This window comes from Zootoca vivipara, chromosome 7 (genome assembly GCF_963506605.1).
Source record: "Zootoca vivipara chromosome 7, rZooViv1.1, whole genome shotgun sequence".
Classification (NCBI taxonomy): Eukaryota; Metazoa; Chordata; class Lepidosauria; order Squamata; family Lacertidae; genus Zootoca; species Zootoca vivipara.
The window spans coordinates 45,094,952-45,118,279 of NC_083282.1; the positions used below are offsets into that span (position 1 = coordinate 45,094,952).

At 44.5% G+C, this 23,328-nt stretch overlaps 1 protein-coding gene across 1 annotated transcript; it reads right to left on the bottom strand.

Annotated features, from left to right (window-relative positions):
• Positions 1 to 101: 101 nt before the first annotated feature.
• On the bottom strand, positions 102 to 22,030 carry LOC118089295 (mucin-2). The gene is made up of 5 exons (XM_035123827.2): positions 21,758 to 22,030; positions 7,028 to 7,432; positions 3,872 to 4,186; positions 3,491 to 3,657; positions 102 to 3,247 (listed from the first exon to the last, which is right to left on the bottom strand). Exons 1-5 carry the CDS (start codon positions 21,849 to 21,851, stop codon positions 3,203 to 3,205), a joined length of 1,026 nt encoding a protein of 341 aa, XP_034979718.2. The 5' UTR covers positions 21,852 to 22,030; the 3' UTR covers positions 102 to 3,202.
• Between the last annotated feature and the right edge of the window lie 1,298 nt (positions 22,031 to 23,328).

Here is a 23,328-nt window from a genome sequence, read left to right on the forward strand (position 1 = left end):
TTTGTATATTGTTAGTTCCCCCCACCCTCACTCATTACATACTATGGAACTCACTTTGCTGACAAACTTTTCCACTGGCCATTAAGAGTCTGGGACCTTTCAGAAGAAACTAGCTTCAGCTCTGGCTGGCTTTATAGGCACCATACAGCATATAAATATGGCCACTATTTTATTGTTTTGCCACAGACACATGAATGCACACTCCCACAAGGAAGTGGCTTGGCTTAGATTTCTTTTTATCTGGGTTTGTGCCCCACCCATTTTCTAGCTTCAAAGGTAAGCCGCTGAGATTGATTTCTAGCCTCTTCGTAATGAACATAATTAATGCAGCCTGGAATGGTGAAAAAAGCAACAACCCAGAGGAGGTATCAAAGGCTTGTGCTGCCTTCAAAGGGACCTATAAGGATCTGGCATGTTGCCCATTGTGGCTCTGTCAAACAGACTCCTTGCTTGTGCAACGAAACCTCAAATATATTTTGGGGGCTAGCCCCTGGGGAACTGCAGTGTTAACATTCATTCAGCTACAAAGCAGAAGGGTGCAGCTTTGCTGGGGCAGAAGTCTCTGAGGCAAGCCTACCCAGGAACTTCACTCTTTGTTTGAGGCCCTTTGAAAACAGAGGGAGGGGATGAGACTCTCTCCCCCTCTCTCTGTGAAATAGCCTCCCTGCAGTCTTGTATGTCTCTGCATCCCCCTTGCCCGCTATAAGGCAGGCTTGGAAAATACAGTTTTATTTCAGTGGACGTTCTGTTAGTGTTAGTGCAAGGACTTTGGGTTGTGTAGTGAGCCTGCATCGATCAGTAAGCAAATGTTGTCTCCCCGTGTCATGGATGTTTTAGCTGAGATTCCTGCATTGCAGAGGGTTGGGCTAGATGACCCTTGAGGTCCCTTCCAACTCTACAATTCTATGAATGTGCTTCCTGCCTAACAGTTATCTAGCAAGCAGGGCTGCAGTCCTTGACACACATTAGAGTGAGCCCTATTAATCTCAGTGGCACGGACTTCAGACAAAACAAACCTGAATAGGGTCACACTATCAGCATCTTTCAGGCTTGTTTGGGTTTTATCTGGATTAGTCTGTCAGTTGTGGCTACAAGTCCTACTCACTTCTACAGCAATTTTGCAGACTTCAAGGGGAGCATTTGTGCAACCCCTTTCTTAAGGGCATCACATGGAATACTCAACTTTCTGTAGGCCTTTGAAAAGCCCAAGTGTGTGACACCTTGAGGTTTAACTGCGGAGGTTCTCAAACTTCCATGAGAGGTAGCTTTCCTAACTAGATAAATGATTGGGGTACCCCTATCTTGGAATGAAGATAGAACTTCTTAGAACTAGTCCCTTTAGTCACAGTGAGATTCCCCTGCATGAATGCCTACTGAATAAAAATTCCCTTTCACAAATCAGATGGTGTGTGTAAGGATTTAAAGAGTAATACATTACCTTTAGAGCTTTTTATTTGTCCCTGGCATGCTCACTCTAGCTCCTCTTAAAATAATGTATGCTGTTCCTTATTTTATACAGGCATGTGAAGGGGTAGCAGCAACATAATGCTTCTAGTTTGCTGGGATGCAAATTGGGGGTGTTGCAGAAAACCCAAGCAAAGGCTCCTATCTCATCCAACTTACAACTTAAGAAGCTTCAAGCAAGGAAGGAAATAAGCCTATTTAGAGGAAAACCAATTTTATTGCAGACCCACAATCAACAGTCCAAACACAAAGGTGTTATGTTCCGGAAAAGCCTTCAGAAGGATAAAGATGTAAATGAGAGATGTCAGGTGGAGGAAGTGAGGGGAAACAGAACGGAAGAAACAGAAAACAGCTGGAGAAAAGAGGATACAGGGTGGAATAAAGAGAATTTGAAATGAAGAAGTAAAATGTACACTCTTATGCAGACATAATAGGGACACTGCAGCTTAATTGGCCTGCTCCATCTTTGGTTAGGACTAGTCTGGGAGATACAGCTGCACATTTGGGATTGTGCAGCAAAGTTAGGGGTTGGTGAATCTAGATTTCTTCATCCAGACAAGGCACAAGCAATTCTTCTAGGATTAGCAGGTAAAGAAGTAACAGGAGAGGACAAGGTGGGTAATGAACGCTCTCTGCAAACAGCAGGAGGTAACTGCCAAGAGTCCACATGAAGACGGTTGCCAGGACTATTTAAGTATGAATCTAACAAGCAAGCGATACAACAGTCAGATGCAGCTTCCAGTGGCAGCATTAAGTACACATATGAGACCCATTGATCTGGGCTGTTGTCAGACAACTGTATGGGCACAACTGGGCTGGTATAATTACTGGCCATCTTCTGTACCACACCTTGGTACCAAGAACAGTGGCAGAATTTTATGGAGAAACTCCAAAAATAAACTGCTTCCCCCAAACAGTGTTGCCTGAATCAAAACTGCTTTTATTCCCCCTGAAATATAGCAATAATTGGGGGGGCCGGAGCACGTCTTCCACAGCAATAAAGCTATGCAATGTCTTTGATGACCATTTGCTGGGTCAGGGTTACTGTCTTCAAATCCTGTTTGCAAGTTTCCTGGAGGCTTGTGAGTGATCAATATGGGAAGCAGAATGATGGGCTGAATGGATTTTTGTCCTGGTGGATCAGGGCTCTTACGGCAAATATGGGGGTCACTGCTCCCTGTTTTCCTACTAGACCCTCTGGAACACCTTTGGATCCTATTGATAAAAAATGTAAATAGAAGTGCAATTTAAAAGTATATATGTAAAACTCAAGGAAGGAGCCAACTAGGCCTCCAAATCACAGTTGGGTTGCATCTCCTTTCACATGTAACATACTCCGTGGTTTTGCACTGGGCTGACTTGCCCCCACAGCTGCTTCACTTCTTGTGCAAGCATCCCACAGTGCAGCTCTCCAAAATCCAAGCAAGGCCTCCCTTGGCAATGTGAACAAGAGTTAGTACAGTCACTGAACGAAAGTCCATTTCCCCGAGAGCTGTATGGCTCTGAACACAAGGCACAAGGAGCACAAAGGTACAAGGGAAAGGACTAGGTCAGGCTGGTGCCAATTCCCAAAAGGAAAGAAAAACAAGTCTCTTTGTAGACTAAGTCAGCTGACTCACAACTTTATAGTCATGGGAAATCAGGGCAGCATCTTGCAGGGGATGCTCTTCCAGGTCAGAAGCCTTTACGCCTCCCTTGGCTGGTCAGAATCTGAATAGGAAAATTGTCTTCCAACTGCTTAGTAGCTGTAGAGGGAAAGAGGTGTGTCCTCCATCATGTCATCCTGTAAGCAAAAAGGGGGGAAAGAGAGACCTTGTTAATTTTGCACAGGCCAGAAGCAGCAAGAGTAGGTGAAGGGCATAAAAGCAAGCAGGGCACACAGGCCCTCAGCCCATGCCACAAGTAGTAGTAGTAGCAGCACTAGCAGTAATTTTATTTATATGTTGCCCATCCGACTGGGTTGCCCCAGCCACTCTGGTCGGTTCCCAACAAAATATTAAAAGGAGGATTAATCAAGGGCACAAACCATAGGCAAATCCTGGAGCCGCCGGAACTGCAGCTGACCACTGCGCTGTCGGTACCGCAAGAACCCCATAAGAGCCAGGATCCCCACTGTCACAATGAAGATGAAGATGACTGCAATCACCAGAGGGTCCTCACCTATTGGGCTGGCTTCTGGTATACTAGGTAGGTCTGCAGGAAGGGAAAAAAGTCAGACAGCCAAGCATGGATTATTGCTTCTGGCCCAGAATGACAGTTCCATACAACTATTAGGAATTTCAGAAGTCAAAACTTGTTCTGTCGCAAAAACATTTGTATATACCTTAGTCTCCACTATATATCTAGTTCCCAAACTGCTCTCTATCCTTGTTTCTACTTGCATGGAATAAGAGCTTCAAGTGAGTACCTTCGCCATCTCCCACGTCTGTGGTAGAGGTCTTCTTTTGCACGTGGTTCACTGTTTGCTCTGTTTCCACTGGTGGGACTCTGGGAGATGTGAGTGTGGAGGAGACAATGCCTGGTGTTAACATGGTAGTGCTAGAGGCGCTCGCTGTGAGCACTCTTCCATCTGTATCAGTTGTATTTGGAGCCAAGGTGTACTCGGCACTGCTCCCCTCTGTGATAGCATCATGGTTTGCCACCGACATAGTTTCTGGTCTCCTTTCTGTAGGCCCTGAGGTGATGAGTGTGGAAGCTTTTGGCTGGGAAGGAGATGTCGGCCCTGGAGACAGAGACAAGAAAGACACTCACAAGTGAATCAAGCTAGAATCCTGGGTCTTTTGACGTGCAAGAATAAATGAAAATAATCCAGCATGATCATTTCCTCTCTATTACTACAATTCTAGCACATGGGTGGAGCAGACTCCAGAACAAAGTATACCAAGCTGGCAAAGAGATGTACATCAATGGGTGAAACACACTAGTGCAGGCATCCCCAAACTTTGGCCCTCCAGATGTTTTGGACTACAATTCCCATCTTCCCCGACTACTGGTCCTGTTAGCTAGGGATCATGGGAGTTGTAGGCCAAAACATCTGGAGGGCCACAGTTTGGGGATGCCTGCACTAGTGGATACTCATAGCCCTTTGCCATAGTTTGTCTTATAATAGCAAGCTTTCTGCTGCTCCAGAGAAGCGGACACGGAGCAATGGATTCAAACTTCAAGAAAGAAGATTCCACCTAAACATTAGGAAGAACTTCCTGACAGTAAGAGCTGTTCGGCAGTGGAATTTGCTACCAAGGAGTGTGGTGGAGTCTCCTTCTTTGGAGGTCTTTAAGCAGAGGCTTGACAGGCATATGTCAAGAATGCTTTGATGGTGTTTCCTGCTTGGCAGGGGGTTGGACTGGATGGCCCTTGTGGTCTCTTCCAACTCTATGATTCTATGATTCTATGAGATGTGTTGTGCAGAAAATATCTGTTCTTAGATATGGCAGAACCTGGGTTTTTCAGCTGTAGAGCCTGGAAATCTTAGGGTGCAAATTGAGACAGCTAAAGTGAGTCCTAACTGATCTACACAAAATAATTAGAAGAGGGTTCTGACTGAAATCCTAGAAACCAAATCTTTAGTTCCAAACATACTGTACTTTAATTCTATCAGACAAGCCAGGGGTCAGAGATCTTCCCCCCTCAAAGAATCATGGGAACTGTAGTTTGCCCCCACAGAGCTACAATTCCCAGCACCCTCAACAAAATGCAGTTCACAGGATTCTTGGGTGGTGGGGATGTGCTTTAAATATATGGTGTGTACACAGCATAGCTCTTCTTTTATCATGTGGCCCAAGGGGGGGAGTAGGTGAATTAGCATAGTGTACCCTATACAGGAAAAGGAAGTTCAAAGGCAAGCCCCACTGCATGGTGCATAGAGGAATCTCTTGGAGCGCTACAGCATCAGCAATCAATTGCCTGCCCAAACACATCAGAGATAGGTACCTACAAGATCAATGCCTATGTCAATATGTGCTTTGCATCATTTGTTTCTGACGCATCAGACACAGAGCTTACCCCTCATCCCACTGTCACCAATGTTCCCTGAGAGAAACTGTTCTTTATCCTGAAGCCACCAAAACAAAAAAAAGTAGTCAAAGAACTATCAGAGTAAGACTTCTGCCTTCATGGACACCAGAACTCCCAGTATGGAATGGTTCCTGCTAATCATATAGAACCCTGCATCACACCTTGCTGCGATTTTCTCATCCTTTGAAGAAAGGTGAAAATAACTTTCCCTATTTTTGTTACAATTCCATAACTTTTTTAAATATACGTATAAGCTTTTACAATATACAAAATAAATATAAATATAAATTTAATTTGCAGACAATCATTATCTTATTTAGACTCCCCTCCCCCTCTTTCTGCAGTTCCTTGTTTATATTTTAATTTACAGTACTGCATTTCCAAATTATACCAATTTGTTATGCCATAACTTTTCATATATATGGAGCAAGGCATTTGCCCAGGTGTTCTGACTTTCTGTTCTCCATTTACTGCTTGACAACAACCCAGAATTACCTGCCTTCCATGTTATGAAAAACTGCAGGGTTTTCAAACTGTATTGAAGTTTACATGAGGGATTGAATAAATATCCTGTGTTAACTGAACTATAATTGTCATTGAAGAGGTTATATTTATGCCTAGGTTATAGAAACATCTAGTTATGACTCCAGGTACTTGGGAGTTCTACTTCAGATTATGTTCTATTCTCTCCCCTCCAATTTTGGCAGGTATGGGATAAGGTACTAGAGCAAAAAAACTTTCTGAGGTATTCCGCCTAATAGAATACCGTAAACTGAAAAGTCTATCCAAGGCTGTGTACTCACTAACCCACTCATAGCACAAATATGTAGTGTTTCTCCATTGAGAATTGTTCATGCTTGTCCTCAACATGTGGCTTTCAATCTAGAGGGGTAGGTGAAAACCCTCCCCTCTATTAGGCTATCTATATCAGGGACGTCCAACTCCCAAGAGACTGCAATCTACTTCCAGAATAAAAAGCTGGCAGTGATCTACCCATATGGGGGGGGGGGGGAACCAGAGTTGTTGAACTTTTTTTAGGGGGCCAGGTCAAATCTGTTGAGCTTTTTTGGGGGAGGCAAGTTAAATTGCTAGCTGTCAGGGATTGACCAGTCGATCACAGTCAACCAGTTGGACATCCCTGATCTTTGTGTTTTCCTCCCTCCACATGCCCCAGGTGAATGAAGAAGGAAGCGATGATTGCAATCTTGGTGTATGCGCACACCCACAACATAATTGGGCATGAATGGATACAACCCCCACTGCCAGGATTGCCTACATCTTGTTTCAAATGGACACACAGTGAGGTATTGCAGAATCAATCCACAATGAGCTTTTATTTTTGGAATGAAACCAGTTTCTCCAGAAATACTTTTCAGGGAAATAAAAATATGCAGTAGATCTAGATTGTGCAAGGACTATGGAGGAAAAAACCAAACATTCGGTCTCCTTTGATTCCAGAACAAAATGCTGTGTGTACACAACTCAAGTTGCTTGAGAATTACGGTAAGCTACATTCCATGGGAAATGGTTGACTACTACCACATCTTACCTTGTACCTCCTTTGGCTGAGAGGGCTCTGTAGCCATGACATTTGTACTGGAAATAACCAAGACTGTGGTACTGATGGGTTCGGAATCATTCAGGCGGGTCTGGTTCACTTCTACCAAATTTGCAGTTGCAGCAGGAAGTAAATGGATGTCAGCACTACTGTTGGCAACATGTGTTGTGTTCTGTAGTTTTGCTGTTGTGCTTAAGGAGCTGTGTTCCGTAGGTGCCAGAGGTTCAAGCGGGACGGAGCTACTGACATTTAACTGTGAAGCAAGGGTGGCATTGCTATCCACACTTATAGCAGTAGGGGGAATTGTCCAGTTGCCGAGGCCGCCAGCCTCCGTGTGAGGGAGCACGAAGTGCGACACAGAGCCAGATTGAATTGATGATAAATTCTGCCCATCTCCTAGTGCAGAAAAAAACAAACAGAGGAAAGCTAAAATCACTGACACATGCCCAGAAGGTCAGCTGCTTCCAGCAGGGGGGAAATAAGAAGGAAAGGGAAGGAACAGAGCCCACAGGACAAATCAATTACAATTACAGGGTGGGAAGGAAACTCCTCTTCTATTAACCTCCTCCTCTAGGCGCACTGCAGCCATCCAGTTCCCTGCAGAATGGAAATAATTTTCTCCAAACCTCACCCTATGCTCCTCAAACATACAAAGTATGACAAACCAATGTACTGTATTGGAGCTTCATACTGAAGTAGTAAAGGTGCCTATGGCCACTGATGATCATTGCTGGGTAAAGAATCGGAGAAAGAAATCAGTAGAGTTACGAAGTCAAGGATCTGAAGAAGCACTATTTCCCTACCTCCAAAGATAACATATGGAACTATGTAGACCAAAACATTTTGTGAGGGTGCTTCCTTGCAAAATATGAAAAAGGAGTAAAGACAAAAAATACAGTAGGCTAAGGTTGAAATCCCCTTCATGGATCAATGCCTTGTCGTGGCGAAGGGGCTTGAATAACTCAGAGAAGCTATGAGCTATGCCATGCAGGGCCACCCAAGATGGACAGGTCATAGTGGAGAGTTTTGACTAAACGTGATCCACCTGGAGAAGGAACTGGCAAGCCACTCCAGTATCCCTGCCAAGAAAACTCCATGGACAAAGACAACAGGCATATAAAAGTTATGACGCTGGAAGATGAGCCCCTCAGGTCGGAAGGCGTCCAACATGCTACTGAGGAAGAGCGGAGGACAAGTACAAGTAGATTCAGAGCTGATGAAGCGGCTGGGCCAAAGCCGAAAGGACGCTCAGTTGCGGATATGCCTGGAAGCGAAAGGAAAGTCCGATGCTGTAAAGAAAAATATTGCATAGGAACCTGGAATGTAAGAACCATGAATGGAGGTAAGCTGGATGTGGTCAAAAATGAGATGACAAGAATAAATATCGACATCCTGGGCATCAGTGAACTAAAATGGAAGGGAATGGGCGAATTCAGTTCGGGTGACTATCATATCTACTACTGTGGGCAAGAATCCTGTAGTAGAAATGGAGTGGCCCTCATAGTCAACAAAAGAGTGGCAAAAGCTGTAATGGGATGCAATCTCAAAAATGACAGAATGATCTCGATACGAATCCAAGGCAGACCTTTTAACATCACAGTAATCCAAGTTTATGCACCAACTACCGGAGCTGAAGAAAGTGAAATTGACCAATTCTATGAAGACCTACAACACCTTCTAGAAATGACACCAAAGAAGGATGTTCTTCTCATTACAGGGGATTGGAATGCTAAAGTAGGGAATCAAGAGATAAAAGGAACAACTGGCAAGTTTGGCCTTGGAGTTCAAAATGAAGCAGGGCAAAGGCTAATAGAGTTCTGTCAAGAGAACAAGCTGGTCATCACAAACACTCTCTTCCAACAACACAAGAGACGACTCTACACATGGATATCACCAAATGGGCAGCATCGAAATCAGATTGATTATATTCTCTGCAGCCAAAGATGGAGAAGCTCTATACAATCAGCAAAAACAAGACCTGGAGCTGACTGTAACTCAGATCATCAGCTTCTTATAGCAAAATTCCAGCTTAAACTGAAGAAAGTAGGAAAAACCACTGGGCCAGTAAGATACAATCTGAATCAAATCCCTTATGAATACACAGTGGAAGTGAGGAACAGGTTTAAGGATTTAGATTTGGTGGACAGAGTGCCTGAAGAACTATGGATGGAGGCTCGTAACATTATACAGGAGGCAGCAACGAAAACCATCCCAAGGAAAAGGAAATGCAAGAAAGCAAAATGGCTGTCCAACGAGGCCTTACAAATAGCGGAGGAGAGGAGGCAAGCAAAATGCAAGGGAGATAGGGAAAGATACAGGAAACTGAATGCAGATTTCCAAAAAACAGCAAGGAGAGACAAGAGGGTCTTCTTAAATGAGCAATGCAAAGAAATAGAGGAAAACAATAGAATGGGGAAAACCAGAGATCTGTTCAAGAAAATTGGAGATATGAAAGGAACATTTCATACAAAGATTACCATAATCAAGGACAAAAGTGGTAAGGACCTAACAGAAGCAGAAGACATCAAGAAGAGGTGGCAAGAATACACAGAGGAATTATACCAGAAAGACATGGAGGTTTCGTACACCCCAGGTAGTGTGGTTGCTGACCTTGAGCCAGATATCTTGGAGAGTGAAGTCAAATGGGCCTTAGAAAGCACTGCTAATAACAAGGCCAGTGGAAGTGATGATATTCCAGCTGAACTATTTAAAATTTTAAAAGATGATGCTGTTAAGGTGCTACACCCAATATGCCAGGAAGTTTGGAAAACTCAGCAATGGCCAGAGGATTGGAGAAGATCAGTCTACATCCCAATTCCAAAGAAGGGCAGTGCCAAAGAATGCTCCAACTACCGCACAATTGCGCTCATTTCACACGCTAGCAAGGTTATGCTTAAAATTCTACAAGGCAGGCTTAGGCAGTATGTGGACCGAGAACTCCCAGAAGTGCAAGCTGGATTTCGAAAGGGCAGAGGAACCAGAGACCAAATAGCAAACATGCGCTGGATTATGGAGAAAGCTAGAGAGTTCCAGAAAAACGTCTACTTCTGCTTCATTGACTATGCAAAAGCCTTTGACTGTGTCGACCACAGCAAACTATGGCAAGTTCTTAAAGAAATGGGAGTGCCTGATCACCTCATCTGTCTCCTGAGAAATCTCTATGTGGGACAAGAAGCTACAGTTAGAACTGGATATGGAACAACTGAGTGGTTCAAAATTGGGAAAGGAGTACGACAAGGTTGTATATTGTCTCCCTGCTTATTTAACTTGTATGCAGAATTCATCATGCGAAAGGCTGGACTAGATGAATCCCAAGCCGGAATTAAGATTGCCGGAAGAAATATCAACAACCTCAGATATGCAGATGACACAACCTTGATGGCAGAAAGCGAGGAGGAATTAAAGAACCTTTTAATGAGGGTGAAAGAGGAGAGCGCAAAATATGGTCTGAAGCTCAACATCAAAAAAACCAAGATCATGGCCACTGGTCCCATCACCTCCTGGCAAATAGAAGGGGAAGAAATGGAGGCAGTGAGAGATTTTACCTTCTTGGGCTCCTTGATCACTGCAGATGGTGACAGCAGTCACGAAATTAAAAGACGCCTGCTTCTTGGGAGGAAAGCAATGACAAACCTAGACAGCATCTTAAAAAGCAGAGACATCACCTTGCCGACAAAGGTCCGTATAGTTAAAGCTATGGTTTTCCCAGTAGTGATGTATGGAAGTGAGAGCTGGACCATAAAGAAGGCTGATCGCCGAAGAATTGATGCTTTTGAATTATGGTGCTGGAGGAGACTCTTGAGAGTCCCATGGACTGCAAGAAGATCAAACCTATCCATTCTTAAGGAAATCAGCCCTGAGTGCTCCCTGGAAGGACAGATCGTGAAGCTGAGGCTCCAATACTTTGGCCACCTCATGAGAAGAGAAGAATCCTTGGAAAAGACCCTGATGTTAGGAAAGATAGAGGGCACTAGGAGAAGGGGACGTCAGAGGACAAGATGGTTGGACAGTGTTCTCGAAGCTACGAACATGAGTTTGACCAAACTGCGGGAGGCAGTGCAAGACAGGAGTGCCTGGCGTGCTATGGTCCATGGGGTCACGAAGAGTCGGACACGACTAAACGACTAAACAACAACAAGGTTGAAATCTAACACCCCTGAAAAACAAGTTTTCATGATCTCAAAGTTCAAGTCAATTTGAGAACCTCATGTCCTTTCGCAACGATCAACCATATACAAGTATATTTATAGTGACCTCATTCTTTAAGTACTGATCCTGGTGTACACAAAATGGAACCAGCCATGCACAAGAGAGAGATGATAGCAGGCTTGGAGGTGAACCCCCGAGTTTGCAGAAGTACAAAAAAATCAAGGGGAGGGACTTAACTGGTGGTAGGGAACAACCCAAAACAATTAGAACCAAGTATGCACACGGGTGGTGCTGTGGTCTAAACCACAGAGCCTAGGGCTTGCCGATCAGAAGTTTGCCGGTTCGAATCCCCGCGACGGGGTGAGCTCCCGTTGCTCGGTCCCTGCTCCTGCCAACCTAGCAGTTCGAAAGCGCGTCAAAGTGTAAGTAGATAAATAGGTACCGCTCCAGTGGGAAGGTAAACGGCGTTTCCGTGCGCTGCTCTGGTTCTCCAGAAGCGGCTTAGTCACGCTGGCCACATGACCTGGAAGCTGTACACCAGTTCCCTTGGCCAATAAAGCGAGAGGAGTGCCGCAACCCCAGAGTAGCCCGTGACTGGACCTGACGGTCAGGGATCCCTTTACCTTATGCTTGGTAGCCATTGCTATCTCTGCAGAAGAATCACAGCAGTCTGAATGAAGTATCTCATACTTCCCATACAGTGTTGAATAATCAACAGCAAACAAGACAGTTAAGTGTAGCATGGGAGGAAGTCCCAGACCATTTGCTCACACAGTAAAGCAGGAGTTAAAACTGGACTCCCACTCTCCACCCACAAACCACAGAATTACAGCTTCTCAATAACTCTTTACTCATTTTATTCCAGTCTTGGGTCTCTGCTGAGGCAGCTGTTCCTCTGCATTGCTGAAAGAACCCTCATGCTGGAGCACAAGTGGGCTGGCTTCTTCACCCAAACTCAACACACCCCTACACAGCAGGCTCAGGATAATGACTTATGGGGAAAGCAACATGCCAAGATGTTTGTCTGGGGAGTATGGTGTGTGCTTGAGATAGCTTCTATTATAAGGCAGCCCCCAATGCCTTTTGAATTTAAGCTTTCACATACAGTCTTCAGAGTAAACATAACACACCAGACTGAGGCTAAACCCTCCATCCTGAGGAAGATGAAAGGATGGTGACAGTCTCGGGCCACTCTGACATGGGCTTGGTAGTGATCTACAGCACAGCAGTAGCAACAGGATCCTGGTCTTGTCCTTTGTTGCCTTGCTGTTACTGAGGAATCTTCTTTCTTGCCAAACTACAAGAAAGAAGATTCCACCTAAACATTAGGAAGAACTTCCTGACAGTAAGAGCTGTTCGGCAGTGGAATTTGCTACCAAGGAGTGTGGTGGAGTCTCCTTCTTTGGAGGTCTTTAAGCAGAGGCTTGACAGCCATATGTCAAGAATGCTTTGATGGTGTTTCCTGCTTGGCAGGGGGTTGGACTGGATGGCCCTTGTGGTCTCTTCCAACTCTATGATTCTATGATTCTAGGTACTTGGCCAGTCTTGCTTTACACAGTGGGCCGGGCAACATGTCAAGGGCTTTGCGATTGTTACCCTTCTAACAACCAGCTGTTGCACCCTTCTAAAAGGCACCCAAGAAGAATGAATACTGCCCATTAACCATCTTTATAATCACACACATATCACTTCTGACTCATTTAGCAAATCCCATTGGATTAGTATGAGAGAAGGTGCTTTTTATTATGTGTCAAGTAACTAGTTTGCTCATTTTGATCCTGCAAGGCATCCAAGTGGAGGAAATTCATTTTGTTAGTGTATGTGTATGTTCAATTTTCATTTTCATGAAACTTGTTGTTGTTTTTTTATTCAATACACATTGAATTATATTTGTATTAATTAAATAAAAGTAAATATTATTATAAACCAGTCCTATGGACCTTTGCATATTGGACTCCCTCCGTAGGCAATTTGACAGAGTCCTTAAGAGGACAATTTTCATCTTTCAGTAACTGCCATGGCATGCATTTCGCTTGGAGGAAAAGACTGCAGGTACCCTGAGCTCAGAATACAAAGGAGTCACAAAAGGAAACACATTTTTTTCCAGCTAGAACAAAGAACTCCTTCCTTTGCATTAGCATGCAGCAATCACTTGATAAAATTTTATCATGAGCCAATAGTTGCCATGGATATTTTAGGTGGAAATATTAATCTAGACAGAAGCAGTTCTTTCTCCACTTCAACCACTCAAGGGTACACTATTAAGATGCCACCCTCTCTTATCCTGAGCTGTGCATATTTGCAGTCACATCACAGTATGATATAATTTGTCTCAGCGCTTCCCATCCACCCCTAGAAAAATAGGTGCTGGTACTCACCATGAAGCTGTTGTAGCAAGTGCCACACTTTTTAACAATGACAAAGGGGTACTGGTACTGTGTTCCCTTGAGTACCCCCTGAGAAAAGCACTGATTATTCTGTCTGTGAGTTCTGCATCATTCAGTTCATATCAACTCACTTTTTAAAAAAGCTGCAATGGCAGAAAAGACAACTCTGACAAAGATGTGAACAGTTCCACAAGACTTAGAAGCCTGCAGAACTTTGAGTGGATGTTCTCATACTTGAAGATAGGCATTCTGCCTCTCACACAATGCTCGTTTCTGTTCTGGACCACTTCTTTTTCAGCTCCTGCAGCTAAATGCCACAGCCCACCTTCCCTTTAACACTATCTTTTGGGGGGCAGTGTTAAGGGGAAAGGAGTTGTTGTAGTGCAAAACACCAGGCTGGCATAGGCTGTTATAAAAAGTAACACCAAAGTAGCATGCCAGAATAAAGCAAGGATGTATAGTAAGTATATCACATACACACTCCCGTTTTTATTGCAGCTGCAAGATGTGAAAGAACAATAAACATTCAACCTTACATTTCTACAGTTCTTTGCCTACCTGAGTCTTTCTGGTCTCACACCAACCTGGGGAACTGAGAAACAATTTGCTGATTTTGAGCTTTAAAACTGGAATACAGCCAACTCATGCAATATGCAGCAGATGGAAGCAGAGCCAGGTTAAAGGCTCTGGTTAAAGGCTCCCTCTTCCTGTCAAGTGTAACTAATCATTATGTGATAAATTAAACCTTTGGTAATGAAAAAAAAATCATAAAAAAGACTGCAGACAGTAAACCTCATTTGTACTATTTATGTATTCACACCCAGAAGCTTCCAGTTCCAGGGGGCCAACACTTGTTTACTATTCTGGGTGTTCTAAGTGCTGCCAGAAAACCACAAAATCTGGCTAAGGGTGGCACTACCTGTTGCAAGAAACATCTCTGAAAACAGCAGCCCCATATTGAAACCCAACTTGCAACATGTGATATTTTAACTCAACATACAGGCAACCCCATTTACATGGGGGGTATGTTCTGGGGAACCACACATTTAAGTGAAATTGTGTATATTTGAAATACTTCTGAAAAAACCTACAAACACTCCAGTCATTGTAAAACCTACCCTTTCTGTCTAATTAAGGTCCATTGGGACATTTACAAAGATGCAAGATTCAGAGGCTAAAGGAAAGAAAGCTGATTACAAAAAATATTCATTCATCCAAATCAATAAACACAAAGGTCTAGATCACTGCAATTGTCATTATGGTGCTTCCACATAAACAGGCTGGCTAGTGATCAATACTCTAAATCAGAGCATCTGTCACTCTCACAAGGTACATGTCCAGGAGAGTAATATTTCATCCTATTGCTGCTAATCTACATAGATGTAAGATACACAGTGGTACCTCGGTTTAAGAACAGCCCTGTTTACGAACTATTCGGTTTACGAACTCCGCAAAACCGGAAGTAGTATCCCGGTTTGCGAACTTTACCTCTGTCTAAGAACAGAATCCAAATGGTGGAGGGCACCGGTGGCAGGAGGCCTCATTAGGGAAAGCGTGCCTCGGTTTAAGAATGGTTTCGGTTTAAGAACGGATGTCCGGAACGGATTAAGTTCGTAAACTGAGGTACCACTGTAATAGGAAACTATGCTTTGTTATTACATGAATAAACCAGGACAAGGCTCAGGCTCATGTGCTCCTCACTCTCCTTTCACAGGAGGAGAAAATTGGCAGCTTTTCCTTCCAACTTTTATACAAACCACAGTTCCAAGTTCAGACATGATGGGGAACTGTGGTTTGCTTAAAATTAGAAGCAGAAGCTTCTAATTTCTTTACTGCCACAAAACAAAACAAAAAAGCTGGGAGGAGAAAGTGCATAAAGCTCACCACAACTTGTTCTTGTAACAGGAAACCATGGCTTCCTGTTATGTCTGAACCAGACCTAAAAAGACATATTTACCTTCACAGCAATGTAATCATGTTCAATCTAAACATCTCCTTCCTGTTTACTGGCTACTGTCACTCAACCTGATCAATATGCAGAAGAATCCTACTTTGAGCAAGTGGTCAAGCATGGCCTTTCTTCAACTACAGAACAGTGCAGTTAGATTACTCATCTAATCTCACCCATAATGAGCATGCTGCACGCAAAATTTTCCTCAAAGACTCTCTGGTCATTGGAAGAGGTTGTCCCTTTCTCTGTTTCTACACATAGTAGTCTGTTATAGAACACACTGCAATGTACATACAGGAGATGAGCTTGTATTCTGTCATAAGGCCCAGACAGAAAGCTGGTCAAGCAAGGAACTTAGACCTAGGGATTGAAACTAGGGATGCAAAACCCAGCTGAAATAAATTCAAGACCTGTGAGCAGTTTTTTGTTTTCGTTTTGTTATTTGCAGTGCCCCCACTTAAACATGTGCAATTCTAGATGAGCTGATTAGCTGGCTGCTTATTGTGCAGTATGAAAAGCTTATATCACTGGTACAGCCTGCCCACAACCTCCTGTTGGAGCCATCAAGGTGGAAGTCACCTTGGAAGCTGAGGAAGTCTGGACAAGCATCAATCTCTTTCTGAGTTAACGTAACCGCCATACCTGCTGCCAATAGTGCCCCACCCTGCATCTGCTGCCTCTGTCACTGCTTAGAGTCGGTCTGCTATTGCTTACCTTTGTTGCTCACCTAACTTTCTGCCATTCTAAGTTTCTTTGGAAAAGCAAACCGGGACCTTTTGGGCTAGATTTCCTTTCCTACAATGACACTTGGAAAGGCCACAGAGCTCTGGGTGGCAATGGGTAGCTCTGCGGCAGAAACAAGGCCTTCTTTTCGCAATGGAGTCATCATCACTGATGGAACCAGGGCTGGCGAGGGAGATCTGACCTCTTCTATGTTTGTGTGACAAGTGACTAATAAGTTTAATAAATGGTATAGTTAAAGCTATGGTTTTCCCAGTAGTGATGTATGGAAGCCATAAAGAAGGCTGATCGCCAAAAAATTGATGCCTTTGAATTATGGTGCTGGAGGAGACTCCTGAGAGTCCCATGGACTGCAAGAAGATCAAACCTCCCCATTCTTAAGGAAATCAGCCCTGAGTGCTCCCTGGAAGGACAGATCCTGAAGCTGAGGCTCCAATACTTTGGCCACGGGCACAAGGAGAAGGGGACGAGAGAGGATGAGATGGTTGGACAGTGTCCTCGAAGCTACAAACATGAGTCTGACCAAACTGCAGGAGGCAGTGGAAGACAGGAGTGCCTGGCGTGCTCTGGTCCATGGGGTCACGAAGAGTCGGACACGACCAAACAACTAAACAACATACCCAGTGCTTTTTTCCGGGGGTATCAGGGGTATACCCCTAAACATTTTTGAATCTTTGTCCATTTACTGTATTTATTTTTCCCAATTTGAACTATAAAATGGTGGTTTTTTTAAATGAAAATGAGAGTACCCCTAAACATTTTTTTGAAAAAAAGCACTGACTATACCTATACAGTATAGCAGATGGTAGATCTGAGAACAAGATACAGTAGTTTGAATAAGGAGGATGCAGTAGTTAAATAACCAAGGTGAACAAGGCACTTTCTGTCTTCCAGCTTAGACTTTTAACCAATAATAAACAGAAATATGCTGCCTATCAAATCTATATCCCAATTTTTCTCAGAGGAGTGAAAATTTGCATACAGTTCCATCCTGGTTTAGGTAGATGATCAAAGGCAGACAATAATCAACTTTTGTACTCTTTGTACACAGGATGTATTGCAATAACAAGGTCCAATACTAATTGACTATTCCCCACCCCGCCCCCACGCAAAAACATCTAACACACACCAGAGCTTTGTATCCCAGTCCCACACCTTTAGGGAAATAGCTTGGTTGCTTGCCAAGGTGCGTCAGAATGCTGAATGCTCTCATTCATCCCACAGCATGTGTTTATATCAAAAGGCAGAGAACATGGATCCAACTCATTTACTGCAAGTAGGGATAGGACACTTAAACATAGATGTGTGACCTGGATATGAAATATCAAACTCTGGCAAACTGCAACCTAGAATTGTCCCTTTTCAGCAACAGTCTACAGGTACTATTAAGAGCATGGGCCATTTGTGTATTTCTTTAAATTATATAAGCCTCCCATTAAAAATTGAATCCCCATGTACATCCTCATTAGCACTTTGCATTAACACCCCAGAGGTGCAGAGAATGTCGATGAGAAGCCCTTCACTGCAGCTTGCCCTGTAATCATCCAATCATCCACACACTCACTCAAGAATAAGCCGTACTGAATTCAGTAAAACTGATTTAGGATTGTGCTGTACATACATTTAATCCACAGACACAAACACAGAACACTGGCCCTAGAAAAGCTTTGCAAAAATGGAGCAACTCTCAGCCGCCACCCCACCAACATATTCTGTTTAACACAAAAGAACCTTTACCAAAAAGAGTGGTATAATAAGACAGGGTTTTCAATGTTTTTGGGTCCACGGCTCCCTTGAGCTACTGATTTATTTCTGTGGCACCCCTGCGGGGCTCAGGAGCCCAGTTATGTCACCCCTTGCCTGCACAGCCTTTTTGTACACCCTCCCTTGTGGTGTGTTCCCTCAGCCTCCTCCCCTCTCCCTTTCCTTGGGAATCCTCTGGGCAGCCACTGCTGCCACCCCTCTTCTCTGAGCTGCCCACCCTGCCCCAAAGAGAGATGCCTCCTCACACTGCCCCACAGGGGTCTGGGAAGCACCCCCTGACCAGCCCCAGAGGCACCATTCGTCTGGGGAGCTTGTAGCCAGGGCTGCTGCAATGAACAGCTGTGCAAGCCTTTGGAAGGCAGAGATGCAAGAGAGCATCAGAGGGAGGGAGGGAAGGAAGGAAGGAAAGAGGGATAGAGGCCAGTGTTGCCCACGACACACCTGGCCATCATTCAAGGCACCCCTGAGTGCCACGGCACACTGGTTGAAAACTACTGTAATAAGAGATAGCCTTACTTTGTTTCCCAAATTCTCCAACAGCAACAGAGCAGCAGCCTGCACCAGTTACAGTACTTGCACCTGAGGCTTTGGAAGTGGCTGGCACCCATCACATTTCCCTACATTCAATCGTCTCTTCCTCTGTTGCAAAATTTTCCCTACAGAATGAGGTTCTGTTCACATGTGAAATAAGTCAGTGAGCCTATTTTGTTTCGCAAGACAGCCCTCTGCACAAGGCCCCTTGGATTGAACGTGTCCCATTTCATTTCCAAAGCTGGAAGACCAACTACCGTAAGGCAGTGTTGGGGTGGGGGTGGGAAGAGAGGAGGAGACAGACACCGCCCATGTTGGCTGTGTTACACACTGCTCCCAGTGTATCCGTGACCTCAGGGCAATAGAGCAGGGCCTGGAACTGTGACAAACTAAGCTTTATGCTTCTCTGCAAATCAGGGCTCCGCTGAAGACGTGCATGTACAGAAGACAAGCAAACACGACTACAACACCCAGACACAGCCAGAGGCATTCAGGAGACAAAGCCAAAATTCACAGACCAAAAAATAAAATAAAAACTTTCAGGAGGAGTTTTATATTTTTGAAAGTCATTGAAGGAGGTGGGTTTCTTCATTTAGCTGGGAAAGGTACTACTGAACAAGACAAGTACCTGATTGGTTAGCCGAGACTGAGCTGGCAGGCAAATTCGAACTCCTGCCACAGGGAGCCCTAAGCAATTCCAGAGACAGCCATTCCAACGGCTCAGGAACAGAACTTAAAAGCATTTAAAATATCTAACCATCTTCAGCCCAGTCACTTTTTTAAAGAGAAAATGCTTGGGCCTATCTTAGTTCTAACTCAGAGACTGTCTGAACCACCTCTAGGATCTACTATCTCATGAAGGCTCTGCAAGGGAAGCAGAATTTCAGCAGAACACACAGCTTGCTTTTATTTTTCCCTTCCAGAATTAGCACAAGAAGGAGACTTGTAACAAATGACTTGATGTCTGGTTGCCTTTATTGCTCCCGAAGTGGATTTGTCTGGTAAAATTTGTTGCAACTTTGGCTGCATTTAGATGCAACCTTAAACCATAATTTAGCACTCAGGGTTGCATGCTCCCTCATCCCATGCAGCTGGGATGATGATTAGACCACAATTTACCCAGAATCTCTGCTCACCATTGTGTTAGAACTGTGGTTTAAACTATGGTTAGTTTTAACAAACCAGCTTCATAGCCCACCATTTGAAGCTAACTTGTTTTGAAACGGGAGATAATTCGTGATAGTCCACAACCACCAGTTCAGATGCAGTGACCATAGGTTGTAGCTCAGTGACAGTCGTAGCTCAGTGGTAGAGCATATGTTTTTCAGGCAGAAGTACTCAGCTTTAATCCCCAGCATTTCCAGATAGGGGTGGGGCTCCCTGCTGGAAACCCTGGAGAGCTATTTCAAGTACTGTAGCCAATACTGAGCTAAATGGACCTATGGTCTAACAAAACATATTAAAGCATCTTCCTAAATTCTTAATGACAAGCTGAGATTCTGGGAAACTTAAAGTAAATGCTGCCCAAATCCTCCTCCTGACTATGCAGGTGGTGAAAAGTGTACAAGCCAGAGGCTCCCTGCAACTTGTCCCAGTTGTGCCACAGTGCCAAGCCATGGTTTAGTGTTATATTCAAATGCAGCCTCTCTCAGGTTTGAGAGCAGAGTGAGCATGAAGACAGCAGCCTTGCAAATAAGTCTGCTACACTGACTGATCCACAAAAACAGTTCATGGCGCACCTGCCCTCACATGCCAATGTCAGTTATTTGCGGTACATACAGTCTGTAAGAAAAATATGGCTGATTATCTTTTCATTTACCAACCCCCCTTCTTCACAAACTTTTCAGGAGGCTCTTTAAATCAGACCCCTGCTTTGATTAGGGTGGACTCAGATATAAAAACAAGCAGCTCTGACAGTTATTTCTAGTGCATGTCTGAATCCTGAACTTTGATATAGTTTCTTGAAAAGCTACATCAATCACACTGGGCAGAAAGTGACTAACAATTTCCCCAACACCATCTAAGAACTTCTGAAACATCATTGTCTTAGTGTGCTCCTGGACTTCTGCCCCAGCATCCCACCCTAACAGCATCACTGTCCCACCCACCAGGAGGTGAGGAAACATCATAGTTTCAGACTTGTCTGCAACCAGCAAACAAATAACAGAAAGTCCTAATTTGTTATTGACTTTCAGGCGGAATTTAGCATTCCTGTTTACCCAGGCATCTGATGGCTGAAATGCACTGTTCCTGGCAACCTTGAGATTACTGGATGCGAGGAAGTTTTTAACTGTTTTTAGTCTGGTGTGTGTGTGTGTGTGTGTGTGTAAGTGTGATGTGTTTGTTTGCCACCCTGGACTATTTTGGGAGGAAGGATGGGATATAAATGGAATGACTAAATAAATAACTAGTCAGGGAGAAACTGAGAGGGAAGCAAGGATAGGGGAAAAGCACAGCACAATGAGCCTCCATCAAACATAAAGAAGGTGTGAAAACTAGATCCATCCAAGCAAGGACTTCATTTGAGCCTGGGCCCAGTAATGTTTCTGTATGCCGAATTTCGAAATGTGAAGACGATACTACAAGCATATGCAGAGTGCATTTTCCTGACTGCTCTCTCTCCCGGCCAAGCACCTTCTTCAGGGCTTCGAAATTCCAGATCAGTCGAGGATAAGGGTTCTAGAAAGCCTTAAACCCCAGACATTCCCATTTTATAAACCAACAATCACAATAGCTTGCACGGACCCACGACGGAACTCCGGGAAATGGGGGCCCCGTCGCAAGGAAGGACACCATTCTAGGCAGACACTACAGCGCTCAAGCTCCCAAGTTTCCAGACAGATAAAGTTATTGCGCTCTAAGGGGGCGGGAAAAACCCACCTTGGTTTTCCAGGGTGGGAACGAAGCTAGAGAGTCAGTCCCTTAGCACACAGGGAGCAGTACTGTCTCCTGGGTTTCGGAAAATCTAGGGCGATCATATGAAAAAGCCTCAGACGCGGCAATAAAGCTGGGTTATTAGCAAACAGGGTAGGTACTCGCTCCTCTGAGAGACTTATAGGGTGCCACCCAAGCGCGCCTCCTTTAGAAGAACTCAAGAACCCATTAAGGATCAGGATTCAGGACACTTTCCCGCAAGAGCGCTCGATCCCGAAGTCCCACCTATGACGAAAGGAAGCGGTCGGAGGCTCTTTCTCTTACCTGGCAGCGGCAGGAAGGTTCCAGCGAGGAGGCAGCAAACGGCAGAGAAACTGTAGGAGGAGCGGCGCGCTGTTGCCTCCATGCCGGGCTGCATCCGGATGGATTGGCTGGCAGCGGTGAGCGAACCGCCGGAGAAAGCGCTAAATTTCTAAGAGTCCCAGGCAGAGGTGCGTCTCCAGAGCTGGAAATGAGTCTGTGCCACGTGGTTCATTCACAAGCCCACGCGCGGCCTGGGCGTGTCAGATGCGCCCCCCTCCCTCGCTCCCTACGAGGCCGGCGGGATCCTAGATTTCTCTCTCCCGCCTCCTCGGCGTAGCCCCACCAGGCGCAACCCGCCTCGTTAGTTGAAGCAAGATGTGTAGATCCTCCCCCGCCGACTGGCCGGAGTGGTTTCTATTGGATGGAAGCCTGTGGCTGTCGGGTTTTGTTTATTTCTTAGCGCAAAGTCTGCTATTTCAGTTTGTGGGCGCTGCAAAGTCATCGGCGTCTGCCCTCGAGTGCGCTCCCACCCCACTGAAGGGCCAGACTGGGCCTCCGCCTTCCACCCTGAAGCGGGAGGCCTTGAGGCGCGCTTATATTTAACACAAATCCTCATCCAACCAATTCAATGTTAAATCATGGGATGCTGCGAGGGTGAGTCAGGACTTCGCTATGTATATTTCAAGCTTATTTCGATAGTTGGGCAACAAAATTGTTCCGGCTGTAGCTGGAACAATGGCCCAGTTCAGGGTGAGTATGTGCCAGCTTGAAGTGATATTGGCATATGGACAGGCATGTGCACTCCCATGCCCTCGGCTGTGTTCACAGAACTCGGGAACAAGGCTAACAAGAATGGATTGATTGATCAATTAATTAATAATTACAACTTGCTTTTTAAAGAGACTTTCTCTACCAAGCGTCTTACAAAATGCACGTCAAAACATAACCCATAAAATATGGTTGTACACTACTAAAAACACTGTATATTACTAAAAGACAGTTCCAAAAGAACAAAAAGCCCAACACATTTTATTCACAGAAAAACCAGATCGCAGCACTATTTTGGGGGCTCAGTTTACTTTTAGCCACTGGGGGTAATGACAAAATGGTGGCTTTTATCATATACATGTACCGTCTAAAATATTGAGGGTTGGAGCATGGTTGATTTTACGTTGGATTGACTTTCAGAGCAGTGGTGCCAACTGCAAAAAGGCAATGTTCAGTGTCCCCAACAACATAATGGTTGTTGCATCTGTAACTAAGCAAGGCCTCTGAAGTAGATCTTGAAGCTGGAAATAAGAACAGTGAAAGGGACAGGATGGATCACAGTGTATACCATCTTGACTTTCAGACAGAAAAGAAGAGATATGGATTGTGTTTATTTATTAATGACCTGGTTGTATGTAAAATTGAGGGTTAAATTTGGCAAAATGTGAAGTATGGGTGACGCTGGGAGATTGGCAGCATTAGAGGGGAGGGATGTATATTATATATTTATACAAAAAAATGTAGACGTTTCATTTTCACCCTCTGCACCAGTGAAGCTGAGTTGTTGATTACTGGGGCCTAATGTCAGGCAGCAATGTTCAAGG